Source organism: Gossypium raimondii, chromosome 8, assembly GCF_025698545.1.
Source record: "Gossypium raimondii isolate GPD5lz chromosome 8, ASM2569854v1, whole genome shotgun sequence".
NCBI lineage: Eukaryota > Viridiplantae > Streptophyta > Magnoliopsida > Malvales > Malvaceae > Gossypium > Gossypium raimondii.
The window spans coordinates 59,827,368-59,854,048 of NC_068572.1; the positions used below are offsets into that span (position 1 = coordinate 59,827,368).

The 26,681-nt window shown below is 31.2% G+C and overlaps 3 protein-coding genes across 6 annotated transcripts; 1 reads left to right on the plus strand and 2 right to left on the minus strand.

Annotated features, from left to right (window-relative positions):
• The first annotated feature begins 483 nt into the window (after nucleotides 1-483).
• Nucleotides 484-8,233, plus strand: LOC105792683 (pentatricopeptide repeat-containing protein At5g27270). 4 transcript variants are annotated; one of them, XM_012621375.2, is made up of 10 exons: nucleotides 484-1,135; nucleotides 1,852-3,256; nucleotides 3,420-3,731; nucleotides 4,192-4,296; nucleotides 4,379-4,466; nucleotides 4,541-4,662; nucleotides 5,510-5,574; nucleotides 5,943-6,609; nucleotides 7,203-7,569; nucleotides 7,876-8,233. In XM_012621375.2, the coding sequence occupies exons 1-8, from the start codon at nucleotides 599-601 to the stop codon at nucleotides 6,498-6,500; spliced, it is 3,192 nt and encodes a 1,063-aa protein (XP_012476829.1). In that variant the 5' UTR covers nucleotides 484-598; the 3' UTR covers nucleotides 6,501-6,609; nucleotides 7,203-7,569; nucleotides 7,876-8,233. The 4 variants fall into 4 exon arrangements, with proteins under 4 accessions (XP_012476829.1, XP_012476830.1, XP_052491278.1 ...); XM_012621376.2 differs by having other exon boundaries at nucleotides 7,411-7,569; XM_052635318.1 differs by having other exon boundaries at nucleotides 5,943-7,569.
• A 344-nt stretch (nucleotides 8,234-8,577) lies between these two features.
• LOC105792685 (D-xylose-proton symporter-like 2) lies at nucleotides 8,578-14,116 on the minus strand. The gene is made up of 14 exons (XM_012621380.2): nucleotides 13,936-14,116; nucleotides 13,426-13,523; nucleotides 12,574-12,652; nucleotides 12,367-12,426; nucleotides 12,154-12,220; nucleotides 11,929-12,053; nucleotides 11,467-11,568; nucleotides 10,960-11,328; nucleotides 10,824-10,871; nucleotides 10,653-10,715; nucleotides 10,052-10,132; nucleotides 9,737-9,835; nucleotides 9,252-9,389; nucleotides 8,578-8,899 (listed from the first exon to the last, which is right to left on the minus strand). The coding sequence occupies exons 1-14, from the start codon at nucleotides 13,978-13,980 to the stop codon at nucleotides 8,768-8,770; spliced, it is 1,506 nt and encodes a 501-aa protein (XP_012476834.1). The 5' UTR covers nucleotides 13,981-14,116; the 3' UTR covers nucleotides 8,578-8,767.
• Nucleotides 14,117-24,850: 10,734 nt separating this feature from the next.
• On the minus strand, nucleotides 24,851-25,834 carry LOC105793474 (feruloyl CoA ortho-hydroxylase F6H1-3-like). The gene is made up of 2 exons (XM_052634905.1): nucleotides 25,785-25,834; nucleotides 24,851-25,424 (listed from the first exon to the last, which is right to left on the minus strand). The coding sequence occupies exons 1-2, from the start codon at nucleotides 25,832-25,834 to the stop codon at nucleotides 24,851-24,853; spliced, it is 624 nt and encodes a 207-aa protein (XP_052490865.1).
• Between the last annotated feature and the right edge of the window lie 847 nt (nucleotides 25,835-26,681).

Sequence of the window (26,681 nt, forward strand, 5' to 3'; positions counted from 1 at the left end):
TGTAATCACATAAAATTATGTATAATAATACATAATATTATAATATAAATATTAAATCTATTTAAAAATTTGATAAAGATATATAAGATTATTGGATATTGAATTAAAATAATATTTAAAATGGACTTATATTAGCCATAAGAAATGTGAATGAAGTTAGAGAAAATTTGAAATTCAACTTAAATAAATATAAAATCTACAAATATTATAAATAAACTCGATCTGAATCGACCTAATTTGAGGATAAATCGTTTTAAGTTTTATAGTGTTGTTTAAAACACAGTAAACACGATTGAATCAAATTAAAAATCAATTAAAGTTATGGTTAGATCGATTAAGTTATTTTCCCTATTTTTAAAATATGTTTTTAAAATTTTAATAATTTATTTAATTAAATTAATAATTAATAAGTTATTTTCCATCACCGGTCCGGTTTTCAAAACTTGGTAGGGTGAAGTGGATTTTATCCGCTCCTTAATTTTCAATTCCCAATAGATTCACTTAACTAACTGACACTCTTATTTTCCCTGGAAACAAACGGAAAATATAGTTTGCCTCCATTTTTTCACTGAACCTAAGCACCGTGAGTACAAATACAATGGAGTCCCTCAAGTCTACCTTCCTCTCCAGTACAACCCATCTCCACCCTTTATTTACCCTCCCAAAACCACCTTCCAAACCCCCCAAACTTCGCATACGCTCCTCAGTCCGCCCAGACCCATTTTCCCTCAGCGACGGCAACCCCACAAAACCCAAACCCAAATCCAAAAACCCCAAGAACCCACTCTCCGATGACAACGCGCGTCGAATCATTAAGAAGAAGGCCCAGTACTTGAGCGCGTTGAGGCGTAACCAAGGTCCACGCGCCATGACTCCGAAATGGATAAAGAGGACCCCAGAGCAGATGGTGAAGTATTTGGAAGATGAGAGGAATGGGGAGTTGTATGGGAAGCACGTAGTGGCGGCGATAAAGGCTGTCAGAGCTATGGGGGAAAGAAAAGAAGGGGAAGCTGATGTGAGGAGGGTGATGGGGAGTTTTGTTGGGAAATTGAGCTTCAGGGATATGTGTGTGGTTTTGAAAGAACAAAGGAATTGGAGGCAAGTTAGGGATTTTTTTGCTTGGATGAAGTTACAGGTCAGTTGTTTTAGGTGCTTTTCTGCTACTTAATACGCTTCTTTTAGTTGTTAATATTGATTATTTTAAGTTGAAATTTTGTGGGAACTCATATTTGCTTGAACTTAACATTGAAAATGCTAAACATGAATAGGAATAGTGTAGCCTGTCTACGTTTAATTTTCAATTTTGAAGCGAAGAGATAAAATTTTAAATGTTGTAATGTTGAATGTCTAAAAATTTTGACTTAGAACACGATAAGGACTTCAATCTTACTATCATTTACAGTTTTACCTATTTGCTTTGAAATTAAATGTAAGACTAAATTGCTCGCTTTTATAATTTGCTCCTAAGTTTAACCTGAAATCTTTGATGGTCAAGTTTGTATCATTTATATTATACCCAATGTCATTATTTCCATGTCTCTGTGTTTGGATTCGGACTGTTTAGCATGTTCCAACGAATGGACTAACTTGCTTCAAATTTATATTATTTCCAATACAAGTAAATTAAGGTTTAAATTTCTCTCTCAAAAAAAGGAGAAAGGTTATAATTTTTTATAATGTAGTTATTCAAAAATAGTTTAGTACTTGTTTTTATATCTGAATATGGTGTTTTCTTTTTTGCTTTTAAATGTGTTATGTTTAACTTTCTTGAAGAGACGGAAAGTAATTATGTTGCTGTCTCCCAAAACATGGACTTTAATAGATTGTAATTATAGACTTGTGCCTGAACAGTTGAGCTATCGCCCGAGTGTAATTGTTTATACGATTGTTTTGCGTGCTTATGGGCAAGTTGGGAAAATCAAACTGACTGAACAGACTTTCCTGGAGATGCTTGAAGCGGGATGTGAACCCGATGAAGTAGCTTGTGGTACCATGTTGTGTACATATGCTAGATGGGGACGACACAAGGCTATGCAGTCCTTTTATTCTGCTGTGCAAGAAAGGGGAATCACACTTTCGACTGCTGTTTACAACTTTATGCTGTCTTCTTTGCAAAAGAAATCACTTCATGAAAAGGTCATAGATTTATGGAGGCAGATGGTTGATAAAGGGGTGGCACCCGATAGGTTCACTTATACAGTAGTAATTCACTCACTTGTTAAAGGCGGTCTTTGTGAAGAGGCTTTCAAGGCTTTTGATGAGATGAAGAAACTTGAATTTGTCCCTGAGGAAGCAACTTATAGCCTGCTTATTAGTTCACACACTAAAGACGGTAAATGGCAGGATGCACTAAATTTATATGAAGATATGAGATCCAGGGGAATAGTTCCGAGCAACTACACTTGTGCTTCTCTTTTAACTTTGTATTATAAGAATGAAGATTATTCACAAGCTCTATCTCTTTTCACAGAGATGGAAAGAAATAAAATTGCAGTGGATGAAGTTATTTATGGCTTGCTAATTAGAATATATGGCAAACTTGGCCTTTATGAGGATGCACAAAGAACGTTTGAAGAGATTGATCAGCTTGGCCTACTAAGTGATGAGAAAACATATTTAGCAATGGCACAAGTCCATCTTAATTCAGGAAATGCTAAGAGGGCTCTGGATATTATTGAAATGATGAAATCTAGAGACATTTGGTTCTCAAGATTTGCTTATATTGTTTCATTGCAATGTTATGTCATGAGTGAAAATCTGGATGCTGCTGAAGTTACATTTCAGGCTTTAGCCAAGACTGGACTTCCTGATTCTGGTTCTTGCAATGATATGCTTAGATTGTATATTAAACTCAACTTGACAGGAAGGGCCAAGAAATTTATTGTCCAGTTAAGGGAAGATCAAATAGCTTTTGATGAGGAGTTATATAGGACAGTTGTAAGAATATATTGCAAGGAGGGAATGCTAGAAGACATTGGTCAATTGACTAAAGAGATGGTTACTAATGATTCGTATAAAGATAACAAGTTTATTCAAACATTTTTTAAAGCTATATGTGGAGAACCCCTCAGACACCAGAAAGTTAAAGGCAATGTGGCCTCTAACCAACTTGACTTCACTGCTCTGGGGTATTTACTTAGGTTGTATTTGGAATGTAAGGATTTCAATAATTTGGAAGAAATATTAAAGTTGTTGCTTGAGACTGCTGGTAGCATGTCTGTATTAACTCAACTAATAAGCAACTTTCTGAAAGAAGGTAAAATTTTGTTCACTATTGTAATAAATATATTTTTCATTAAAGTAAAGAAACATCTTTTAAATTTCTTTAAAAGATTTTCTATTTGTTCGTCCCGTGTGATCGGAACTGCAATTTGGGGTGGTGTGTTTCACTTGAATGTTGATTTTGCTTTCTTGAATAGGTGATCTATCCAACGTGAAAGCTCTTAATGATCAAGTTGTCAGACTAGGTTGCAGTGTGGATGATGCAACAATTGCATCTATTATTGGTATATATGGGAAGGAACAGAAGCTAAAACAGGCCCAAGATATCTTCACTGCAGTTGCAGATTCTCCCACTTGTGGGAAATTGATATATAACTCAATGATTGATGCATACATTAAATGTGGTAAACCTGAGGCAGCATATTCTCTGTACAAAGAAGCATTCAAAAAGGGGCACTATCTAGGCGCCATTGCCATCAGCAAAGTTGTCTACTCTCTGACTACTTCTGGTATTAGTTTATATAACTCCACAAGACCTACAAAGCATTTTAAATACTTAATGAGGGGTCATACTTATAGTATATGGTTTATATGAGAATCTTCTAAGTAAAAAAATAATTTGGGTTCAAAATTCATTGTTTATAATGTCTATAAATTTGTAGGTTCTTTGCGTAAATAGTTCAATGATTTATCATAAGAGCTAGACCAAACAAGTATCCTTGAAATTTACCCCGTAAAGTTATAGTCTGACAACAGTTGGAATATTTTTTAGAGAAATCCCTTTTTGTTGTAAAAGAAAATTCAGCGTTTTCTTTTTATCTTTTACTGTTGATCTCATGCTAGTATCCTAAGGTACTCAGTTAAAATGTCGAGAAATCTTATTCTTATATGTGTTTCACAGTTTAGTATGCTGTCGTTTCTGATATCCTGCATCACTTTCTATGAGTAACAAGATTAATCTTTCTCCAGGAAAACATCAAGAGGCAAAAGAGATGATACACTTGAGTTTTCAGGACAATTTGGAACTTGATACTGTAGCATACAATACATTTATCAAGGCAATGTTAGAAGCAGGTTGCTTAAAACTATCTTGGTTCACTGCATAATGTGTCTCGCTGGTCAAAGCTGGCAATAACTAGTTATTTGAATTTTATAGGTAAATTAAATTTTGCAACCAGCATTTATGAGCACATGCTTTCCAAGGGAGTTTCTCCATCAATTCAGACTTATAACACATTGATTAGGTAAGAGGTTGACCATGAGAAATAATTTGTCAATACTTGAATGTTGATGTGACAGTTGCAGCTTATTGGTGCAGTGTTTATGGACGAGGTCGCAAGCTGGACAAGGCAGTGGAGATGTTCAACCTTGCTCGCAGCTCTGGCATGACTCTGGATGAGAAGGCATATATGAATCTTATTTGCTATTATGGGAAGGCTGGTAATGCTTTATTTCTTGTCTGTGAAGGCAAATTGGCAATATTAATTAGCAATTTATACCAATGAAACTTTAACTTTTCCTAAAACACTTTATCCCCTAAAATTTTAACTTTTAAGACCTAAACCCTGAAATTTTCAAAAGTTTCCGGGTCATACCTTCTATGTGAAGCTGTTCAAATGAAAAAAGAAAAATTGCTTGAAAGAATCAAATGATAATCATGTGAATTTCTCATAATTTCTTTTTCGTATCTTCTCGATCCATTCTCCCAAACTTCATTTTTCTCTATTTTGTAGACTGCCTCTGCCCCATTTACTTTTATAATTCTTGCTGCTAACCTCGTCCTTTATCTTCTACCCCTATTCCTCCCAGAAAGGGGCATTATTACTGCTTATGGTTGTTTTATCAAGTTTTTTTCTATATATTGGTAGAAATATCTTAGATTTTATTAGCTTGATTCATAATTTATAGGAGAAAAATATTTTGTATGTATTTCCATGTAGTAGCCATATGTAGATCATGCATTTTAAAATGAACACATTGCACCTTGAAGTAGGTTGTGCTATTATTTCTTGGCTTCGTCCTAGGTTGCTTTTTTTTTTTTATGATAAGAAGAAAGTTAATGCAAATATTTCTTTTCCATCATTTTGGATTACTTTTTAGCCATTCATAGAAGAATCCAGCTGCTGAATATTATTGCCATAAAGGCTTTAATCAAAGTGTTGACCAAATTTACCCTGAATGGGATAATTGATTATATAAGCCTGATTATTGACTAAAACTGCTAGATAGTCTAGACAGCAGTTAGATTTCCGTGTTACAGTATCATCACTAATTTAATATTTTGCAGGTAAGAGGGATGAAGCTTTCTCATTGTTCACTAGAATGCAAGAAGAAGGGATAAATCCAGGAATGGTATGCTTATGTCACTTTTAAGTAATTATGAAGAAACTAAGAAAGAGACCTAAGAACCATTTGGTTCCTAATGATCTTGAAGGATGATTTTTTGCAATAGCCTTTGTTGATGCATCAACTCTTTTTGCTACTTGGAGTCCTAATTGAAGCATGAGACACCACATTAAAACTGTGCAAGTGTCTGTCGTTATGTATGTTTGCATATATGATGAAGTTTTTGGCGTTACACATTATTTTTCAATGACATGATAGAAGATCCATACATAGAAAAAATTATTAATCCGTTAATCCTCAATTTTAAGTAAAATTTTTACTTGAACTATTATCTACTCATTTGATGCTACTGTTTGCCTTCCGGGGAAATGCAGGTAAGCTACAAAATTATGATCAATATGTACACCAGTGCAGGTCTATGTGATGAAGTTGAGAAGCTTATTGAAGCCATGCAGAGAGATGGTTGCTCGCTTGACAACTCCGCATATCTTTCCCTTATTCAGGCTTATACCAAGTGTTTGAAATATGCAGAAGCAGAGCAAACTATAAGTTGTATGAGAAGAATGGGCATCCCTCCAACTTGTGCTCATTTTAATCTTTTATTGTATGCTTTTGCAAACGTAGGGATGATGAGCGAAGCAGAGAGAGTTTATAAGGAACTAATTACAACTGGTATAAGTCCTGACCTGGCATGTTACCGTGCCATGCTAAGAGGTTACATTGACTATGGATTGGTGGAAGAAGGCATCAACTTTTTTGAGCAGATTCGGGATACTGCCGAACCAGATAAGTATATCATGAGTGCAGCCGTGCATATTTACAAGTATGCGGGAAAGGAACCTGAAGCTAGCAGTGTTCAGGATTCCATGAATAATTTCGGGATCCCATTTTTGGAAAACCTCAAAGTTGGAGCCAAGATGAAAATCCTTTGATCTTTAAGAGTACCATTCCAGCACAATGCTTCGAATTTGAAAATTATCTTCATTTCTAACCAATACCAGCTTTTTTTTCCTTCTTTTGAAGAAGGCCATTATTTACCAGGTTAGCCCTTCTCTGTGTTTTCTTTTTCCTGCATCAGATATATTTTATTGTTCTTGTGGTCTTCCCCAGAAATTGGTTCATATGCCTATTCATGTAGGCAAACACTTTCGTTCAACTTTACAAAATCATGACTTTTGTTGTTCATTTCCCAAAACCCCTTCTGGATGTTGCATCTGCATATTTTCCTTTATGTAGTCATGATTCATGAAAGTTTTTTGGGGTACATTACAAACTGGGGGAGGAGATTACATCAACAGGGTTTGAACCTTGGTCATTGGGGTGCTAAACCAGGGGCTTAACCACTGCTCCCCTGTGCTGTTGGCATGAAATGTTTCTAAAGCCACATCATTTTTGTATGGAAGTTTTAACAAAACTATCATTACCGTGGAAATTGGAGTCTTGGGTTCTTGTACTCCAGTAAACATCTCAAGTTGTTGATAGGTGAACCATTCATCAATCTGAACCATCTTTCTAGTATAATCTTTCTATTCGTTCTTTTTACAATTGTTTGATTGATATTTGACAATGTCTAAGAATCACTTTTAACATGGAAATCTCTTCATCAATAGATCTCACCTGATAGTTGCTTACAGGGGATCTGAAGATTGATGGACCATTAGGCCTTAGATTATTCCAAGTTATTTTTCACTTGGTGGAGTTATGGACATGAGGAAGACCCTTGAGGATTTCAAAGCAGTTGTTTATCTCTGCTGTTGAAATCACCAGACTCTTGTATTTTTGCACTAATTTCTTTAACCATTTGAACAGAATTAAGCTTTAATATTCTTTTTTAACTGCTAGAATCCACAACTTGAACACCCATACTTGCACTGCTATTGTTGGCAACTGGAGGTCTTCTTTTAAAACTACCTTAACAACCACATTGGAACACTGCCATGTTAGCTTCAGCAAGCAAACAGAATCTTCTCCTCTGAACTGCCCAATTGTTGTAATTCTATGGTGAGGATGTTATTTTACTTTTCTTCTGAATGAAAAACAGAATCAAGATTTTTATGTGCTTTTGAGCTTTAAATAATGAATAAAATATTCTCCTTTCAAAATTTCTACTGACTTCCCTCTCCTACCTTTTCTTCAAGAAACGGAAAAGGGCAAGGTGAGGAGGTTCAGATTATTGGTTAATTAACATGAGTCTTTCTTATCTGTAGTGCAGACTTAATATTTCTTTTTCTTTTATATTGTTTGTTTACTTTCATTTTTGTCCCCTTTATGTTATATCGATGATTGTGCTTTCTGCCCATTGTTTAGGTACCTGAGTTTATTCTATCTATGCTATTTGGGGGCCTTGTGGTCAAATGGAAATGCTAACATGAAAGCGACTCTTGCATCCGTATTGAAAGGGCTGATGAAGAAAGATACTCTTTGTTGCTTCCTTTCAAGAACCTTGACAGGAATCAGAGCTGGCAGCAGCCCTATTCAACTGAGGGAACTTCAGGTCGGTGGCATTCATAAAGTTAGGTGAAAAGAAAACCCAAGTATTACCGAGACTCTTATAACAATGTTCAAAAACTAGTTTTGGCCGGAAAACTTGATCAATCAATCGATATTTAGCTTGTAAAAAATAACATTTCAAGTATTAATTGCTCGTTGGAGCTCTCAAGTTCAATGCCTTTGCTTTTGGATGATTATTCTTTAGTTTTGATATGCCATTTATGTTACCCCATGCATTGCCAGCTTGATTTATCTCACCTTAAGCTCGCGAAAATGTCAGACTTGGATATGTTCAACTTTTTTATACGTTAAAATATCCGCATACCCATGGTTGTATGGTAATGTAATATAACATACGAACATGATAATACTTTTGTGTTTAGGAACCTGGAAATTTAAGTGAAGTGAATTTTATCTGATTTCAATTTTTCGTTTGGTTCGCAAGCTGAAAGTAAAATTTACTTTTCATAGCTTTGTTTACCTTACAGCTCATCTCTAAGTTATTTTCTTTCTGAAGAATACGAAGAACTTCCCTGCATATATGAACTTGTATAGGGACATATTCTACAAAGCATTCAGCCATGAGATACATACTGTCTTTTTACCTAAATGTTGCAGAACATGAAGAACTTCCCTGCATATTTGAACTTACATAGGGACATATTCTACAAAGCATTCAGCCATTGAATAAGTAGCACAGTGCCGAAACCTATAGACATTTCACCTCGATTTCCTCGAGAGTTAACCCCTTCGTCTCCGGTACAATGAAGAATATAAAGACGAGAGATAATACAGCTATCACTCCAAACACATAAAACACAATCCCAGCTCCAAGCCATGCCTACAGTCAAAACAGAAACTACAGTAACCACTGGCAGTACCTAAAGACAATGGTATTCTGAAGAGGGAAAAAAAGAAAACGAAAAATAATGCCATAATCTATTTTAACAAAAGTTTATAGAACATTAGTACAAAACAATATCTTCCATCTTTCATGATTCAAAAAATAAGGCATGTATATATTAATGTAGGAGAGCTAAAGCAAACTACGATGCTTTGACTTTTCATTTCCTTGAAGGACTCATGTTCGACACATATTTGGAATGTGTATGGGGTACAATCTTCTAAATATATGGAAAACATAGAAAAGAATTATGATTGAGGCAGTATATATGATGGAAATGCTAAAGTACCTTCAAAGGAGAAAATGCAAATGTTACGAGTGCATTTGCTCCGAAATTCACAAGTACGGCAACACTAAGTCCTCGCCCTCTGAGGCGTAGGGGAAAAACCTCTGAGATCATCAGCCAACCAATAGGACCAAACGATAGCTGCATCATAAATTAGTAAGCACGGAAGCCAAAACTAAATAGATTTGAATCCAAAACTTGTTTAACACAAACAAACAGAGTGCCATAGAATAGTGAGGCAAGAACTTTCATGATGCATATTTTTCACTACCATTTTAATGAATTTCCTATAATGGAAACCAAACAACAATAGTTACACGGAAGTATAGCCTGGATGCAACAAAGTTTCAGTCTAACCAATATCTACAGAAACCAATAAGATAATGAAGGCATTAATGAGATATACTATAGATGAGCACTGTAACATTAGAAGTACGTATGGTGAAAAAGATCATTAAAATGGAGAAAGGAAAGATAATATTGATAACCTGATAACACCCGACATACAACAGCAGTGCAACAACAGCAATAGCCGCCAAATCATCCAGGAAAAGGTAATATGATCCAAGAAGGAACAAAGAAATAACCTGTCACACAGACAAATAACATATTTCATAATAGGAAATTGTTTTTAATTTCTTGCTAGCATTTCAAGTCGAATAATTTAACCCAGATTTGAATTATTTAATTGCAGTAAGCAAACAGAAACATGGATTCAATGGAATGACCTCACAAACTTGATTAAAGAACATGTAAACTTTTTCCTCTAACAGTTCAAGAAACAAAGAGGTAAAAGGACTTACCATCCCGGAAACACCACCCAATAAAAGAGGTCTCCTCCCGAGCCTATCGACAACTACAACGGCTACTCCTGTCATAATCAACTATAACAACAACAAAAAATTGTCAAGACTTTCTGGTTGAGACAGCTACCAAGTACCAATTAGAGAAAAGATTTGCCAACCATGCAGAAGGTAGCAATGGAAACCATCTTATAGGCATAAAATTTACTTAAAAAACAAAATAACTTTTTTGTTCATGACAGTTGCCGGCATCTTGATAGCAGGTCACATGTGTTTCTTTACATGGATACTTGAACAATTGGAGAAATGGAGATAACAAATCATGCAAGAAAGAATCTATCAAAAATCTTCCCAGGCACTAAAGTTCTGTAGTTTCTCAGAGGACTTCATACATTTGGCGGAATATCTTTCATATGGTTGACTAGCAAAGTCAAGCATCTTGTGTCAGCTAAGTAAAATGAAACTTTGCAGTAGAGATACACATACTCTCTAAGTCATGAAGCAATAGAACATAGATATATAAACATATGGAAAGTTCAATATGATAAGATAGCATTTACAAAACTTTGAACAAGTTTATCTATCTATGAAAAGAATCTACCTTAAGTAAACCAAGTAAAATTGAGACTCGGGTAGCATCAGATGCTGCAGAAAATCCTGCACTCTATTAGATTTGTCTCAGTTAGGATGAAGTACATGTCTTCTTCTAAATCCATCAAAAACTCGCTTTAAATTTGGCAATGAGTACCATCAACGTAAATCAGTTTCATACCTGAAGGATTGATGCAGCATAATAGAGCACACTTGGTTGACCAGTGATCTATCATGAAATTGAGGATACAAAGTCAGTCAAACTGTAGGTGCAAAATATCTACATAAGGGGTAGCTCCTTAGTTAATCATGAATACCTGTTGAAACAAAACTAAACCTGCACCTATAATCATGGCTTTCAAGCATTTTCCATGGAATATTTCCCCTAGTGTGACCTCTTTTTCTTCACCAACATAAGAAAGCTCAGTCAAAATCTCATCTACATGCTGAGAAGCTGAGTCACCAATAGATTGACCCCTGAGTCGGCATAAACAACATACTGCAGTTTCTCTTAACTCCTGCATATTGCCTTTTCCCTGAATGGCACGTAATAGCAACCATCTGGGTGATGCTGGAAGCCAGCACATTCCAATTCCCATGATCACTGCCAAAGGGGTACTAGCTCCGTACATATAGCGCCAGCCAGAAACTGTTTCAACTAAGAGGCTGCCAATTCCATAACCAGCCTGCAAAATATCCAGTAGCTTACTGTTTGCATGTTAAATTAAAAGCGTAATTCAAAGCAGATATTGGTGGATTAGACTTCATGCTATAATGACTTAAAACAAAATGAAAAACCCTGAGAGATGAGTTGAAGCACTTACAACCATCCCAAGAACTATAAAGAACTCTTTGAGAGAAATTAGTATGCCACGAATCTGACTTGGAGCTGTCTCAGCAATGTACATCGGGGCAGCATGCATTGCCTAGAAGTGAATAAACTTAAAATTCATTCACTCATTCACGCAAACAGCTAGCTTATTTTAAAAACAAAAGAAAACAAAACAAAAGTAAATTCTTCTTTATAGTTATAGATGATTCTTTTTCAATGACTATGTTGTCTGCTAGCTAATTGTTGAAAATTTGCAGTTTCCCTGAATATAAGAATACAACAATGTACTGAACTTTTATCTTGTTACACAATTTGTTTAAATGATATGCTGTTGTGCATTGAGGTTATACATGTACATGGTTGTAAACAGAAATATAAATCCAAAAGAAGTGTATGCTACAACATGGTCATCCAGAAGATTCATAAGCTAATGCCTGAGTATTTAGTATATTACCAGTCCAATCCCTATGCCATACACAAAACGTCCAATCACCATAACTACTAAGTTAGGTGCAAATGCTGTCACAAGCGCTCCTACAAGGTACATGATGGAAGCCATAATTAACTCCCTTCGTCGTCCTATAATTCAGATAAGTCATTGCAATTTCATCAGAAAAAGCCTTATAATTGAGTTCAAAGATACGGTTCCCATCGCAAGTTATGAAAAAAAGAAACTGACCTAGAAAGTCGGCAATATTAAAAGCCAAGACTGAGCCAATTAAGGCCCCATATAATGAGCCACTAGTCTGTGGAAAGCAACAAAAATAATAATTTGCATGGTAAGTTCTTTGCATTGCTACTTACAAACATGTGCTTCAACAAGAAACAGAAAGTTTGCACTAATGATTGGTAATGTCAATAAATAATGAGAGACAGACAATTAGGCACTCACAATGAGACCGACTTCGACCGAAGACAAGTCATACCATGAAATTCCACTTAGGGTAGCTGACTGCAAGAAAATATGAGGATTAAATACCAGAAACATGGTATAATAGCAAGTTCGAAGAATTAATTGCCACAGACCCAAATAGAACAACAATAAAAGCATGACAATTAACAATATTTACTGCAGCTCACTACTACATAAAAAGTATACCTCAATTGAAATTGTGGCACAGGATGTAGCACCAATATCATAACCATATAGAAGTCCTCCAAGAGCTGGGAAGAGGAATCTGAAATCAGAAGACATTCCTTCGGTAAGAAAAAAATAATCACACAAACGTTTAGGCTCCTTGAAGTTACAATAAATGATCAGCTAATCACAGTTTAGGCCTTGTATTAGCTCCAGTTTGACTGCTGGCTTTGAAAATTACATGGATTGTACCCTAAGTTGTTTGTTTTAATGAGGTTATTGAGGAAGGATCAAGACTCAAGAGTATTTATTAGAGCTAACATTTTACTAGAAGCTTCTTCCGTTTTTGTTTAAGCAGCATTTACATTGTTACACCGTTGAATCACTTCTTTAAGTCATGAGGCATCTCCAGATATGATGAAATAATTTCGTGTGAAACAACAAAGGAAGAAGCTACAAATCCCATCAGAAAACCTTGGATTGCAACTCAATTCTTAATCAAATCCAAGCTATTTCAAGTAGATTAAATAACAGCCATGTTCATAGTAATATATAAGTCAAAATATCTTTTCATTAGTTTAGCTAACGGAAATGAAACATTTAATAGAACAATAATAACCATATCCCCCTCATTCCCATACATGAACTTCTTTCATACCAGGCCAAAAGGCAAAATCTTTAAGCAGCACCCAATTGAACATTTGCCATAGCATAAATTTGCCAAGTAGTTACTATATGTTGGAATCATGGTAAGAAAGATATGGTTGCCAATATTTTAACAAATGTGTTGATGTTTCAGGTTTTTCATTGCATATATCAATACAATCAATACAAAAACCGAACGGTAAACAAAAATATCAAAGAGAAACTCACGGAAGGATAGCAGCGGAAGCAGAATAGCTTTCAGAAGTGTGAATCCCATTAACAAGAGGTTCATGTTCTGAACCAATCTCACCAGAAGACCTTCCCACCTAATAAAATCAACAATTCATTCAACAACTTTAAAATTAACTCATGCAGCTAAAAGGGTAGTCTTTTGGCTAATTACAGGGAAATCAGGGTACTCTTAAAGGATATATATTCACAAATTAAAGATATCATAATGTCTTGTATTACTTTGAGTCCAAATAATAAATTAAAAAAAATTATAGAATTCAATCAATCTTATGCATTAATATGGGGTTCTTTAATTTATTTTCCAGCTCTTTCAAAGAAGAAAGAAATTTGATAAGCAAACACCAAGATACCAATTTCTTAAAAAAGGATGCCAACTAATACCCAATACTTGTCCTTCATTTTCTTACACGTTCGTGCATTTTCTTAGTAACCAAACAGGTAAGAAAAGAAAAACCCAGATTGAGTAATGAAGAGAGAAAACAAAACCTTTCCAAGAGAGGAAAGCCCAGGTTGCTCATGATCTGATGCCATGCTTCTTTTAGAAAAGAATCTGAAACTGCAACAGAGTTCACGCTTATAAGAGCGACTAATTAGTACGATTTTGAGCTCTTTTCTTGCTGGGAAACCAAACAACAAAAAAACAGATAAAGCTCGTTTGACAATTTGTTGGAATAAATTTTTTATTTATATGAAAATAATTTTATGGTAGAAAACTAGAAATTACCATTAAAAAGAAAAATATTGAAACTTGAATGTTGGGTGTCAGGCGGTAGTTGTTGAGTTGATTTTTGAAACGTTAAAAATTTTTATTTTTGGATTTCTTTTACCATGAGAAATTTTGGTTAGGGTTGAATCGAATCAAATCGAATAAAAAGGTTTTGCCCACTCATTATAATTAAATATACGATTTCATATGGGTTAATTTTTTTATTTGTTTAATTGCTTCTATTATCTTTTTATTCTTATCTTCATATATTTTAAAATTAAAAATATATTAAATGTAAAAATTATGATTTTTTAATAAAAATTATTTTAAAAATAAAATATAAAATTAATACCAATATAAAATTTTAACACTAACACTTTATAATATCATCAATAATTCAATTTTAACAGAAATTGATAAAGATTTAGCATGATTAAAAAAAATAAGGTTTGGGGAAGTAAAAGTTTTAAAAAGGAAAGCGAAAAGATTCGAGTTGGTTTTGAGGGAAAGTAAAAAGTTTTGAGGTTTGGCATTTAGTTTATTCGAATTTGAAAAATCAACTCGATTCGTACTTGAAATTTAGTAAAAATAATTTGGGTTGATTTGATTAACTCACATAATTCGAAATTCGAATTTTTTTCTAGTCGAATTGAATTGTGCTTACCCCTAATGAGAAGGACAAGATTTTTCAACTGATTCTCACAGTTTAATTGATTTATTTATTCAGTTCAATCTAATCCTTCTCTAATACATACCTTAATCAATTTTTGATACATTCAATCTATTTGATCTAATTCTATTTAAAATTTCAAACTTACTGCAAGTACTTTAAAAAAACAGGATAAGTATTATTTCAGCTTTATAAACCCTTTTGTCCAAAATATATATAAATTCCTCTAACAAACAACTCAAAACAAATCTTGAGTTTTGCTTCAACAACAAGTAACTTAAATATGAATTGTTAGAGGCGAGCTCAAATCTTGAGAAAAACACTTCGCTATTTTATCATCTCGTAGGATCACATTATATCAACTTAGGCGTAGCCTTAAGTTCGACAATCTATCACCTTACTCTTGAATTTATATGATAATATGTTCCTATCATAAAGCTTATAACAAGCTCCGTATTTTTGTTAAAAACTCATTTTTACACAAGGTCTAGATTGATTGAAAACCATAAAAATAATACATCTGAATGACTAAGAGCAAAATTAATCATAATAAATTATAAATCAAACATAGAATAATTTGGACAAGACCTATATATAATAAAATTAAATTTGAATTCGAATTCTGTTGCTCGTATCACTATCCTTAATATTACATCAAAATAAATTTAAACTCATAAGAAAATATTTTATCATTAATGAAAGAATGTGGTGGAAAATAGGGAAACGTTCATGGCATGAATTTCTGACCCGTCTGATCAAGTGGGACCCATATTTACATAATTTCTTCTATCCCAATTGGGTCCGTCTAGATAATTACTTTCACAGTAATAATGTCATCTTCAATTTATTTATTTATATATTTGGATTATTGAGTTAAAATCATAAATAAATTTAAGATAAATTACAAATTTAATCACTTACATTTTGATCACCCTAATTTTAAAAAATATATGAATACAGTTACTAGCGCAATCAATCTGTTACGTTTTAGTCTTTGAATCACCACTTCCCTCTCTAGACACACTCCCTTTAAACTTTCAATTTGTAAAGGGGTTCATTTCTTACTCTCTTTAAACTCGGTAGGAAGAGGATTAGGAGCTAAAAGAAGTCAATTATTCAAGTAGTGATAAAAAAACGACAGTTTTGTTGCCACATGATATTTTAGTCACAACATTAATGGAGGGATAACAATTTAGTGATAAAAAAACGCAAATCGGCAAAATTAATGATTATATTGTAGTTTTTCTAAAAGCTTAGTGACCAATATGTAATTTAAACTCTATATAAGTGACTAAACTTGTAGTTTACCCATAATTTTACGAGTTAACAATTTGGCAATCCCTTGTAGTACATATTTTGAAAAAATAGTATAAGTACAATCATACACAATTACAAAAAATACATCTGATTCACGATAAAAACATGAAAAAAGTCACTGAAGTCAGCATGCTCACTAAAAACAAAGCTTAGTGATCAATATGTAATACTTTTTGTTAAGGATTTAAAAGGTTATCACATTTTTTGATTTTTTTTTTCATATTTTAAAAGATACGTGTCATTACATAAATATGATTGTCAATAAATATAATATTATTAATGATGCAAAATGTGTTGAGAGTTATTAAGTGGCATCTGACAGTGCCACTGAGGTGGTTAAAAATCTTGCATTATTTGATTTGGCAATTTAATGAATAAAATATTTGAATCTGGTTATGTGTTGTTATATTGAAAATACTTTGGTCCATCTATGAAAACTGATTCTTATCATTTGAAAATTGGATTGGATTTGAGTGAACGAATTAAATTGTTAGAATATGGAGATTTGATTGAGATAATGCTGTTGATTTTAGTGAGCATGGTGACTTTGTTTTGATTGTTATTGATGTAATAGTAATTTTCAATGAGTTACTTTGTATCTAAATTCTATGTTAGCAAACCGAAATTTATATATGTTTTGAGGCTTGTCTAAGTTATGTAATAAGAGCTTATAGAGTGCATTCTAATTTGTTCATTGGGGAACATTTTTTTAAGAGAGTGCAAGCTGTTATTGTAAACATTGGTAAAGTGGTTACTCTCAAGTTCTCATAGGGAAGATTTAAAGGTTAATCTTTAGGTTCAAATGTAAGATCTCTATAGTTTGGGATAAAAGATAGTCGAATTACTCACTGAGTTAGACTTCGCAGACATAGAGAAACGAAACTGTTAAACAAACCTCTCTGTTATTTCTATTTTGTTTGCACAATTTTTCATTCTGAGCAAATAAACAACTTAACTTATATATTATTATATACTCTTTTTGTCTCAATTAAAATTTTATATGAGACAAAAATTACTTAAAACAGATAAAAATGTTTTTCTCAAAAATAAAATTAAAAATGTGACAACGTTATAAATATAAAAATATTAAAAATTATATAAATGTAAAAAAATATGAGTTTTGGTGAAGACCAACCAATTTTGGCATTTATAGCACATAAATTAAACCAACAACTTGAAACCTTTAACAGCTATCGTTAGTCCAAGTTTCATTTGTTCACGGGCTAAGTTGGGCCCAAATTTAATGGTCAAGGTTAGGTAGTTTCCAACAAGAGTGACTGAGCCGAATTGGGTTTGAATATTGGTAAGTTCGAGCTCAAGTTTAGCTTGAAATTTAGAGTTTAATATTTAGCTCAAACTCGATTAAATATTTATTTTTAAGCTCAAGTTGTTCGAATTTGAGTTCAACTTAATTATTATTAAATCAAATTCGATTTTTTTCGAGTTGAAATCGAATATTTTGTGCGTGCTAATTTCTCATTCATACCCTTAGTCTTCAAAACCAAATCATTACTCATATAATACTAAAAAATTGCATAAATTAAGCTTTACGTTGGCAAAAGCAAAAGCCTTGAGTTCTTGAACATCTAAAATTGAGTTCCACCATGCCCAAATGTTAGGTGAGTTATTTTTCAGATTGTTTTAGATCTAAGTAGGGACCAAGCTAAAAAATTATTTTAGGAGGGTCAAGATTAAATTATATTTTTTAATGGAGGTCAAAGTAATAATTTTATCAATTTATTAACATATTATTTCATATTTTTTAAAGGGACTATAAAGAAAATTTACCATCTTAGGGGGTTGAAGTGCAATTTAACCATGATATTAACTTAAAAATTCAAAAAAATTTACCATTTTAGGGGTTTATAGTATACTTATATTTATGATTTTTCTTATAATAATTATATTTGCAAAGTGTTAAAAAATGTTTATATTAATATTTATGTATTTTTATAATTAAATCAACAAATATAATTGAGACAAAGTCATGCTGGCCCAAATTATAAAATGCTTTATCTAAAGTCGAACTCAAACAGGCCCAAACTATTGGGCCTGATGGATTAAAGCACAAAAAATCTAAAGTATAAAAAATAAAAAAAATTAAATACAAATTAATTGAAAAATTAATGATATTAATTATTTGGACTAGTTAATAACATCATAAAAATATAGGGACCAAATTACATTAGAAATTAAAGTGTAGCGATCAAATATCAAATTTAGGCATAATAGAGGGACCAATATTAAAATTTAATCATTTTCTATAACTGCAAAAAAGGATGGTTAAGAACAGCACAAACCTAAAAGAAATAAGATACCATATGGAGTATTCAAATTATATAGGCTAAATGATAAATTTGGCCACTAATTTTACATGTTTTGTCGAATGACCCTAATTGTATTTTTGAGCCTTTTTGCCATCAACCTTTGTTCTTTTTTTTTAATCTACTTTTTCTAATAGATTTCATTAAAGTACCGTTAAAATAGTTAACGGGATGATGTGAAATATTTTTAATGATATGTAATTTATTACTAAGATAACCCAATAAGATAATTACATGTGGAATAATGAAATAAATAAATAATACAAGAAATTAAAAACAACTCTTAATTTAAAGAAAATAAACGTAATTATCTAAAAAATTTAACTTAGTAGAAAAACTTCTCAATAAACAATTGTATGAAAAATTGAAACGTTTTGAAAGAAAAGAAAAATTGAAACTTTGAATTTATTCATTAAATCATTAGAAAAGAAGGTTAAAAAAAAGAACAAAAGTTGATAGAAAAAGGACTCAAAAATACAATTAGAGCCATTTTGACAAAACATACAAACATTAGTGGCCAAATTTATCATTAAGCCAATTATATATATACTCACGTAATGTTTTAATCATTTCGGCATTACAATTATATAACATATAAAATAATTCTATGATACAAGTCAAATACACAAGTTTATATACAGTTAATACGATATATATATAATTAATAAATAAAATTTAATTTCATTCTAAATAAAATTATATTATCTAATTCATTAATAATATATCAATACATCAAATATAAAATTTTTCCTTTAAAAATAATATATTTTGTTTGAATAACTCAAAGAAAGAAAAAAATCAAATGGTTGAATCAAAATTCCATTGAATTAAAAATTGTCTGGTTTGTTTTTTCTAACCTATATATGTCAACCTTGACTTAAAAGAAATTGTTGTGGTACGAAATTCAATTATATATTTTAAATAGTAAAAATATAATTTTATTATTATAATTTTTAAAGGATTAAATTAAATTTTTATCATTTTTGAGGGTCTAAAGTGTAATTTTATCATTACTAATTTAAAATTTTATAAATTATGAAGAGGTCTAAATGAAAAAATTTCCGTTTTAGGGAGGAACATTGCCCCTGCTAGCCACCCTAGCTTCGCCATTGAATTACATATTATAAACAATAATTAAAAAGATACTCGCAAATATTGAATGTAATAAGACATATCACATCCATAAAATACAACTTAATTCAAAAATAAACATTGACTTAACTCAATCTTAATATAACTTTAATTTAAAACGACCAGATTCATCTCATCAAAAATTTATGGGTCAAAGATTGACCTCATCATAAATTTATAAGTCTATCCTTTCTTCCAAAAGGTTGGATAAATTGTTTTGAAAGAGCTTTTGAGACCCATTTCGAATAAATCCTTCACTCCATTCTCTCGGTTAGTAACGATATTGATGAGAGTTAAGGAATCGTTGAATGGTTTGTTGGTGTGTAAGGATAAAAATAAACTTATAAAAGATTAACGAATATTTCAGGGTGTGTATCAATGCTACTTTCTTTAAGATTTTATTCGCCCACACTTATATTATGGTGTACAAAAGAGTTATTGGCAAATTAACCTCAAGGATACAATGAAGTTTAATGATTGTTTACGTTTTGCATTGACCGAAATAATCCACTGAGCATTGAGCGAATCATAACAAGGATATCAATTTCTATAAAAAATTTCTACAGTAATTCTTTATAGAACAATTTAGGAATATAAAAGATGATGAGAGAATAAAAAAAACTTTATTTCTACGTTTTTTGGTGTATCATACAAATGAAAATTCACTCATATTGACATCTTTTTAACAATAAACATAATTATTTAATAGATGTCTAATTGAATAATCATAACTCTTTGTTAATAAATAAATAATATAACTCTTGATAACAAGAGACATAACTAATCACTATAAATAACGACAACGCTTAATTAATAACCAAGTGATATAATTTTTGAGTCATTTGTAACTTTTCAATTATAACAATTGAAGCATTATAAATATTTTTAAAAAGTTCCAAGCAAATGATGACGCCATTGTTTTTTTGATTGATTTCGAGTTAAATAACAAATGTGAGTTTGATGAAAGCATGGTTTTAATCCACGGCTAAGGGTGTTCAATCGGTTAACCGATCTGAACTAGCATTAATCGAACTTTTTAAACCCTTAACTGTTAACTGAACCGAAATTTTTTTTAAAAAATTATCTGAACCGAACTTTTTCGGTTAATTCGGTCAATTAACCGAAATTTATATAATTTTTTATTTTTTAGTTAAAAAAATATAAAACATATAAAAAAGTAACCGAATTAACCAAATTAATCGAATTTAATATATATAAAATGTATATAAAAATATAAATTTACAATTAATTAACCGATTTCAAACCGAATTAACTGTCAACTGGATTTCTAAAAAAAATTAACCAACCTCTACCGAAATAATTTAATCAATCAATAAATTAACCGAATTAATTCGATTCAATCGATTTTACCCGAGATTTGCACACCCTTATTCACGGCTACTTATACACATATTTTGTGCAAGAAAGGCTCATCAACCTTGTTCTGCACTAAGCCTAATAATTTATTATTTGAAAAGAAAATAAGTCAGACAAAAATGGTTGGCATAGGAACAATAATTTATTATTCTACACGTTTTGCTGTTTCCTCGTTGGCAACTTTCCTAAATGTTAAAACATCAAACACATTGTCCGTACATGTTGGTCTTTGCTTGAACATGTTATAATTGTTAACATGTGGGTAAAAACCAAACCCTAATTTTATTTTGGTAATTTTGATAGAGAAAAATAGGAAAATATTGGTTCAGATTTATGAGATGGAAAAAAATAACATGATCAGGGGAAAATAGTGGTTCAGATTTATGAGATGAAAAAAAAAACATGATTAGAGATCACGGATGATGTGATAAGAAAGACCCATAAAATAATTCTTTTAAAATATTAAAAAGTTAATATCTATTAAAATATTTCACCAATCGCAGCTTGCCATATAGTTAAATTTATTTGTGTCTATAAAATATTTTTAATTAAAAACAATTAAATAATTTGTAAAATTGGGAAATAATAAATGGGTGAAATAAAAGATTTGTTATTTTCGCTTCATCTTCTTCATCTCTTCTATCAGGTACACTTGATAGGCTTTCCCATTTATTATTTTCCCATTTTTACAAATGATTTAATTATTATTTTTAAATTAAAAATATTTTGTACAAATAAATCAAACCGTATGTGTGGCAAGTTATGATTGGCAAATTTTTCTAATGGATGTTAACTTTTGAGTAATGAAACATAATTTAGGTAACTTGGAACAAAAAAAAAGTATCGGTAAAAAATTAATTAATTGCTAATGTGACATATACATGGATTGTTACGTATATGTAAGTCAACAAAGTTAATAGACGTTAATTTTTCATATCTATTTTAAGGTGATTTGATAAATAATACAAGTTCAAAGGTTAAAAGAGATGAAAATTTAAACGTAAAGTTAAAATAACTTTTTTTTAAGTTAGAAGGCAAAATAAATTACCATGCATATGATTTATTCTGATTTTAATTCCTTAATATTTTATACTAATTTAATTCTATTTATAATTAAACATGCACATGACTTTCTCTCTCTTTTTCCACATAATTAATTTTTTAAATATTATATTATATATATTTGGATTTTTTTTTGCTTCATTCAAATTGATATGTTGTAATACAACAAGAACAACATTCAAAGGAACACAATGAAACATTTCCTATAATTAAAAAAACAAATACTTGACATCAAAACTAAAACTCACCATCAAGCTTTAAATATGTCACCACGATTAATACCTGCTACTGCCAAGGTTGAAGCCATTTCATTACCTTTCTGATCTGTCATCGAGAATACTACACTACCCACCTGCTCAATTTTCCACTCAATATCTGAAAATATTGTTTGTAATGATCACAGGAAGGTAGCCATTAATCTTCCATCCCATGGATAAGAACAAATCCAATGCTATAAATATTGGTTGGCAACTTTGTTGACTGTTTCCTAAAAAATGGTTGGCAACTTTTCCTAAATGTTAAAACATCACACACGTTGTTCGTACATGTTGGTCCTTGTTTTAACATGTTATAATTGTTAACATGTGGGTGGTAGGGTAGGTAATAAAAAGATTTGTAATAACAACCGGGTAAAAATCAAACCCTAATTTTATTTTTTAATTTTGATTGAGAAAATTAGGAAAATAGTGGTTCGGATTTTTATATTACATATTGGTTATGGATTTTAGATGATGTGATAAGAAGAATTCGTAAAATATTTTTTAAAATACTATAAAATTAATAATTGTTAAAAAATTCACCAATCACAGCTTGCCACATGCCTAATTTGGTTGGTTTCTATGAAATATTTTTATTTTTTTTAAAATGGGAAATAAATGGATGTAAACTTTTGAGTAATGAAACATAATTTAGGTACAACTTGCAAAAAAAATATCAATTAAGGTAAAAATTAATTAATTGCTAATGTGACATACACGTGATTGTCACGTCAAGAAAGTAAATAGATGTTAATTTTCTATTCATTTTGAGGTGATTTTATAAACAATGTAAGTTTAAAGGCTAAAAGAGATAAAAAAATTTAAATAAAAGTCTAAAATGATATTTTTAAAAAATTAGAAGGTAAAAAGAAAAAACTATTATACCTAGGTTTTATTATGATTTTAGTCCGTTAATACTTTATACTTTGATTCTATTTATAATTATTCACACATGTATTATTTGTAATCAAACATGCTTTTTCTCTCCCTTTTTCCACATAGAATTTTTAAATACCAAATATATATATATATATATATATATATATATATATATGGATCCAAAATATATATTTTTGCTAGAAAATTCTAGTAATATTAGATATGATATAAAGAGTTATACGAATCTTTGGTTAATTCTATTTTTTTATTGTGAATTTATTGATTGATGGATTTTATTGATTATTTTTAAAATTAACAATAAAGTCGAAAATGTTACATCAAAATCGATACATATTAATATTAATAGAAAACCATACATCAATCGATATAATATCGATTACCTTAATTTATATATTATTATCCATGAATAGCATGATGTGTACTATTAGAAAAAAACTTTATTGCTAAATAAAAAAGGATATTGTGTGATTTTTCAACAAAAATATATTTTCTTAAACTGTGTAATGCTTTGAAGAAATCAAATGGTTGAATGAAAATTTTGAGTGTTTTATTTATTTATTTTCTCTAATTTATGTATGTCATAGCTTTTGACTGTGTATCTTTTTCAATCTTTATATTGCAATTTCCGTAGAATTTTTAACAAATTACTTGTTCCAATTTGCTTCAAAACTAATTATGTGTAACAATAAATAAAAATAAACATATAATATGAATCCATGAAATATATTAAAATTTAAATATTATATATATTGATCATCTCATTATAAGTTTTGATTATATCTGTTCTTTTTGACACAATGTTTAGAATTATTAGTCCCTCCCCAACCCATAAATAGAAGTATAATGCACTTCAGCACACTCGAACCCACATCTTCTTGCATTGACAACAATACCTATACCAATCGAGTTAAGAATCAATCGACAATTTAAATGTTATATTTATAAAATTCTTTAACCATGATTATAATACAATAAAATATATAAATTATTGAATTTATCTTTATGTTTATTTTCATCGTTTTTTTAAATAGCTGTCTTAAGTTAAAAGGAGAAATTAATTTAAAAATTAAAATAAAAGAATAATAAATTAAAAGGGTAAACTACACTCATGCTCACTCTAAAATAGAGTTTATCTTATTTTGCTCACTCTAATTTTATTTCTCAATTTAGTCACTCTAATTAAGATAATTATTTGAATTAGTAACTGCCGTTAAAAATTTCGTTAATCCACTAACAGATTGCTAACGTGGCACATTAGCCCATTAAGTTTTGGGCTAATTATAAAGAGGTCCTTAGTTTAAGTCAAGTTTTAAAAAAATCATCTATCAGTCACTCAATGCGTTTATGTGCCACATGATCAGCAATCTATTAGTGGATTAAAGAAAAATTTAATGGCAATGACTAATTCAAAAAATTATATTAATTAAAGTGACTAAATTGAAAAAAAAATAGAGTGACCAATATAAAATAAAATTTATTTTAAAGTGACTATGAACATAGTTTACCCTAAATTAAAAGAACTCATTTTTGGCATTTTACATATGTACATGACACATATTATCAGCTTTTATGCTTACAATTTATTTATTTTTTCACTTATCAGCCTTCCTCTCGAAAGGTAAATCTACAAAAGTTTACAAATATTGGATGAAAATGTTTATAATTCGGCAAACACAACTGTTTTCTTTCCGTCATGTGCTTTACAGAAGAAATGTTTGACGTAATCTGAATAAAGAACTTGTTTATAAATCGGTTTCTCACCATTTTCGATTAGTTCAGGAAATGGTCCGATCATATCAATAGGTCTTGGGTTCACAAAAATTGGGACAGAGATTCTATTCTTGCTTCCATTGGCCACCACGCGATGTTTGACACTTCTGTACTTGCCTTTACTAATTATTTGCAATGCGTCTCCAACATTGATCACAAGGGAACCTTTGATTGGAGGAACATAGATCCAATTATCGCCGTCATTTCCTCTAACGAAAAGCCTTCCAATTTCGTCTTGAAGGAGAATTGTGAGAGTCGAGGCATCAGAATGTCGACCAACTCCAACAGTGAGTTCGGGATTAGGACATTTGGGATAATAATTAAGGTTAGTCCTCATCGACCCCATCAACAATAATTCTTTTGTTTCGTCAATCTCATGCAAATTTAGGCCATTCATTAGCACTTTTAATAATTGTTTAATGACAACTTCAGATTTCTTCATATAATCTAGCACTGGTTCCCTAAAAAAGAAACAATTAATAAACTTGTTAGCAAATTGCGTGTTCGTCAAGCACTATAGAAAAAGTTGGATCAAACTTGGTGATTGAATCAATGGACATCTAACATGGTCACACATAAAATAAAAATGAAGGAAATCTATGAAAAATATATAATGACTTGTATGAAGTCGTGGTTATATTTTTTGTCAGACACTCGTTTGATACATGTTTAAATCTTATGAACCTAACTTAATATTGTATAAAAGAACGTGCCCTAAAAGTTGCTTAATCTAATATTGTATAAAGTTTTTGTTAGACACTCGTTTAACACGGTTTTAAACCCTAATGTTAGAATATATTGTGATGAAAAAAAGAAACTACCTACCTGCAAACGGAAGTCCATAGTGCAAAAGCTTCCTCTTCGGAGACATTGTTAAGTATGACTCCTATTTTCAGTCAACTTTGAAAAATAATCTTTTAGTTAAACTCTGTTTAATTGTTTCAGTCAAACACTGATTAGTTTATATTATTTTATTATTTGACACATGAATTTAGCCTATAAATAGGCTCTTTTACAACCTTAGTAAATACACCCATTAGAGATTAGAACTCATAACATATATAGAGAATTTTGTGTTTACGTTTTGAGAGTTCTTTGTTTTCAGGGTTTAGTTTTTATCTCCATCTTTCATACTCTTCGTTCTTTTTCCATTATAATAAAATTATCTTTGCCCGTGGCTTTTTATCCTCTTTGGAGGAGTTTTTCCACATTAAATTTGTGTGTTCAATTTCTCAATTTATTCCGCTATTTTGTTACTTGTTGCTTAATCGGGACGATCCTAATAAGTGGTATCAAGAGCTAGTTCAATTTTCATAGATCAACCCATTCAGATATGGCAACAACAAGGTTTGAAATTGAGAAGTTCGATGATGAGACAAATTTCAATCTGTGGCAAGTTCAGATGACGGCAATTCTAGTTCAATCCGGTTTGAAAAAGGTTGTTACTGGGAAAAACCTTGAGAATCTAAATAAAACAGAATGGGAAGAGCTTGATGAAAAGGCCTTGTCTGCAATCCAGTTGTGCCTCGTGAATACGGTATTGCAGGAGGTATTGGTGGAGAAGACCTCATCCGCCTTGTGGAAAAGGTCAGAAACTCTTTATGCGACTACGTCTCTGGCTAACCGTTTAGTGTTGAAACAACATCTATTTACGTTTCGCATGAACGAATGTGAGCTTTTTAGAGATCACATCAGTCAATTCATTACTCTTTTAAATG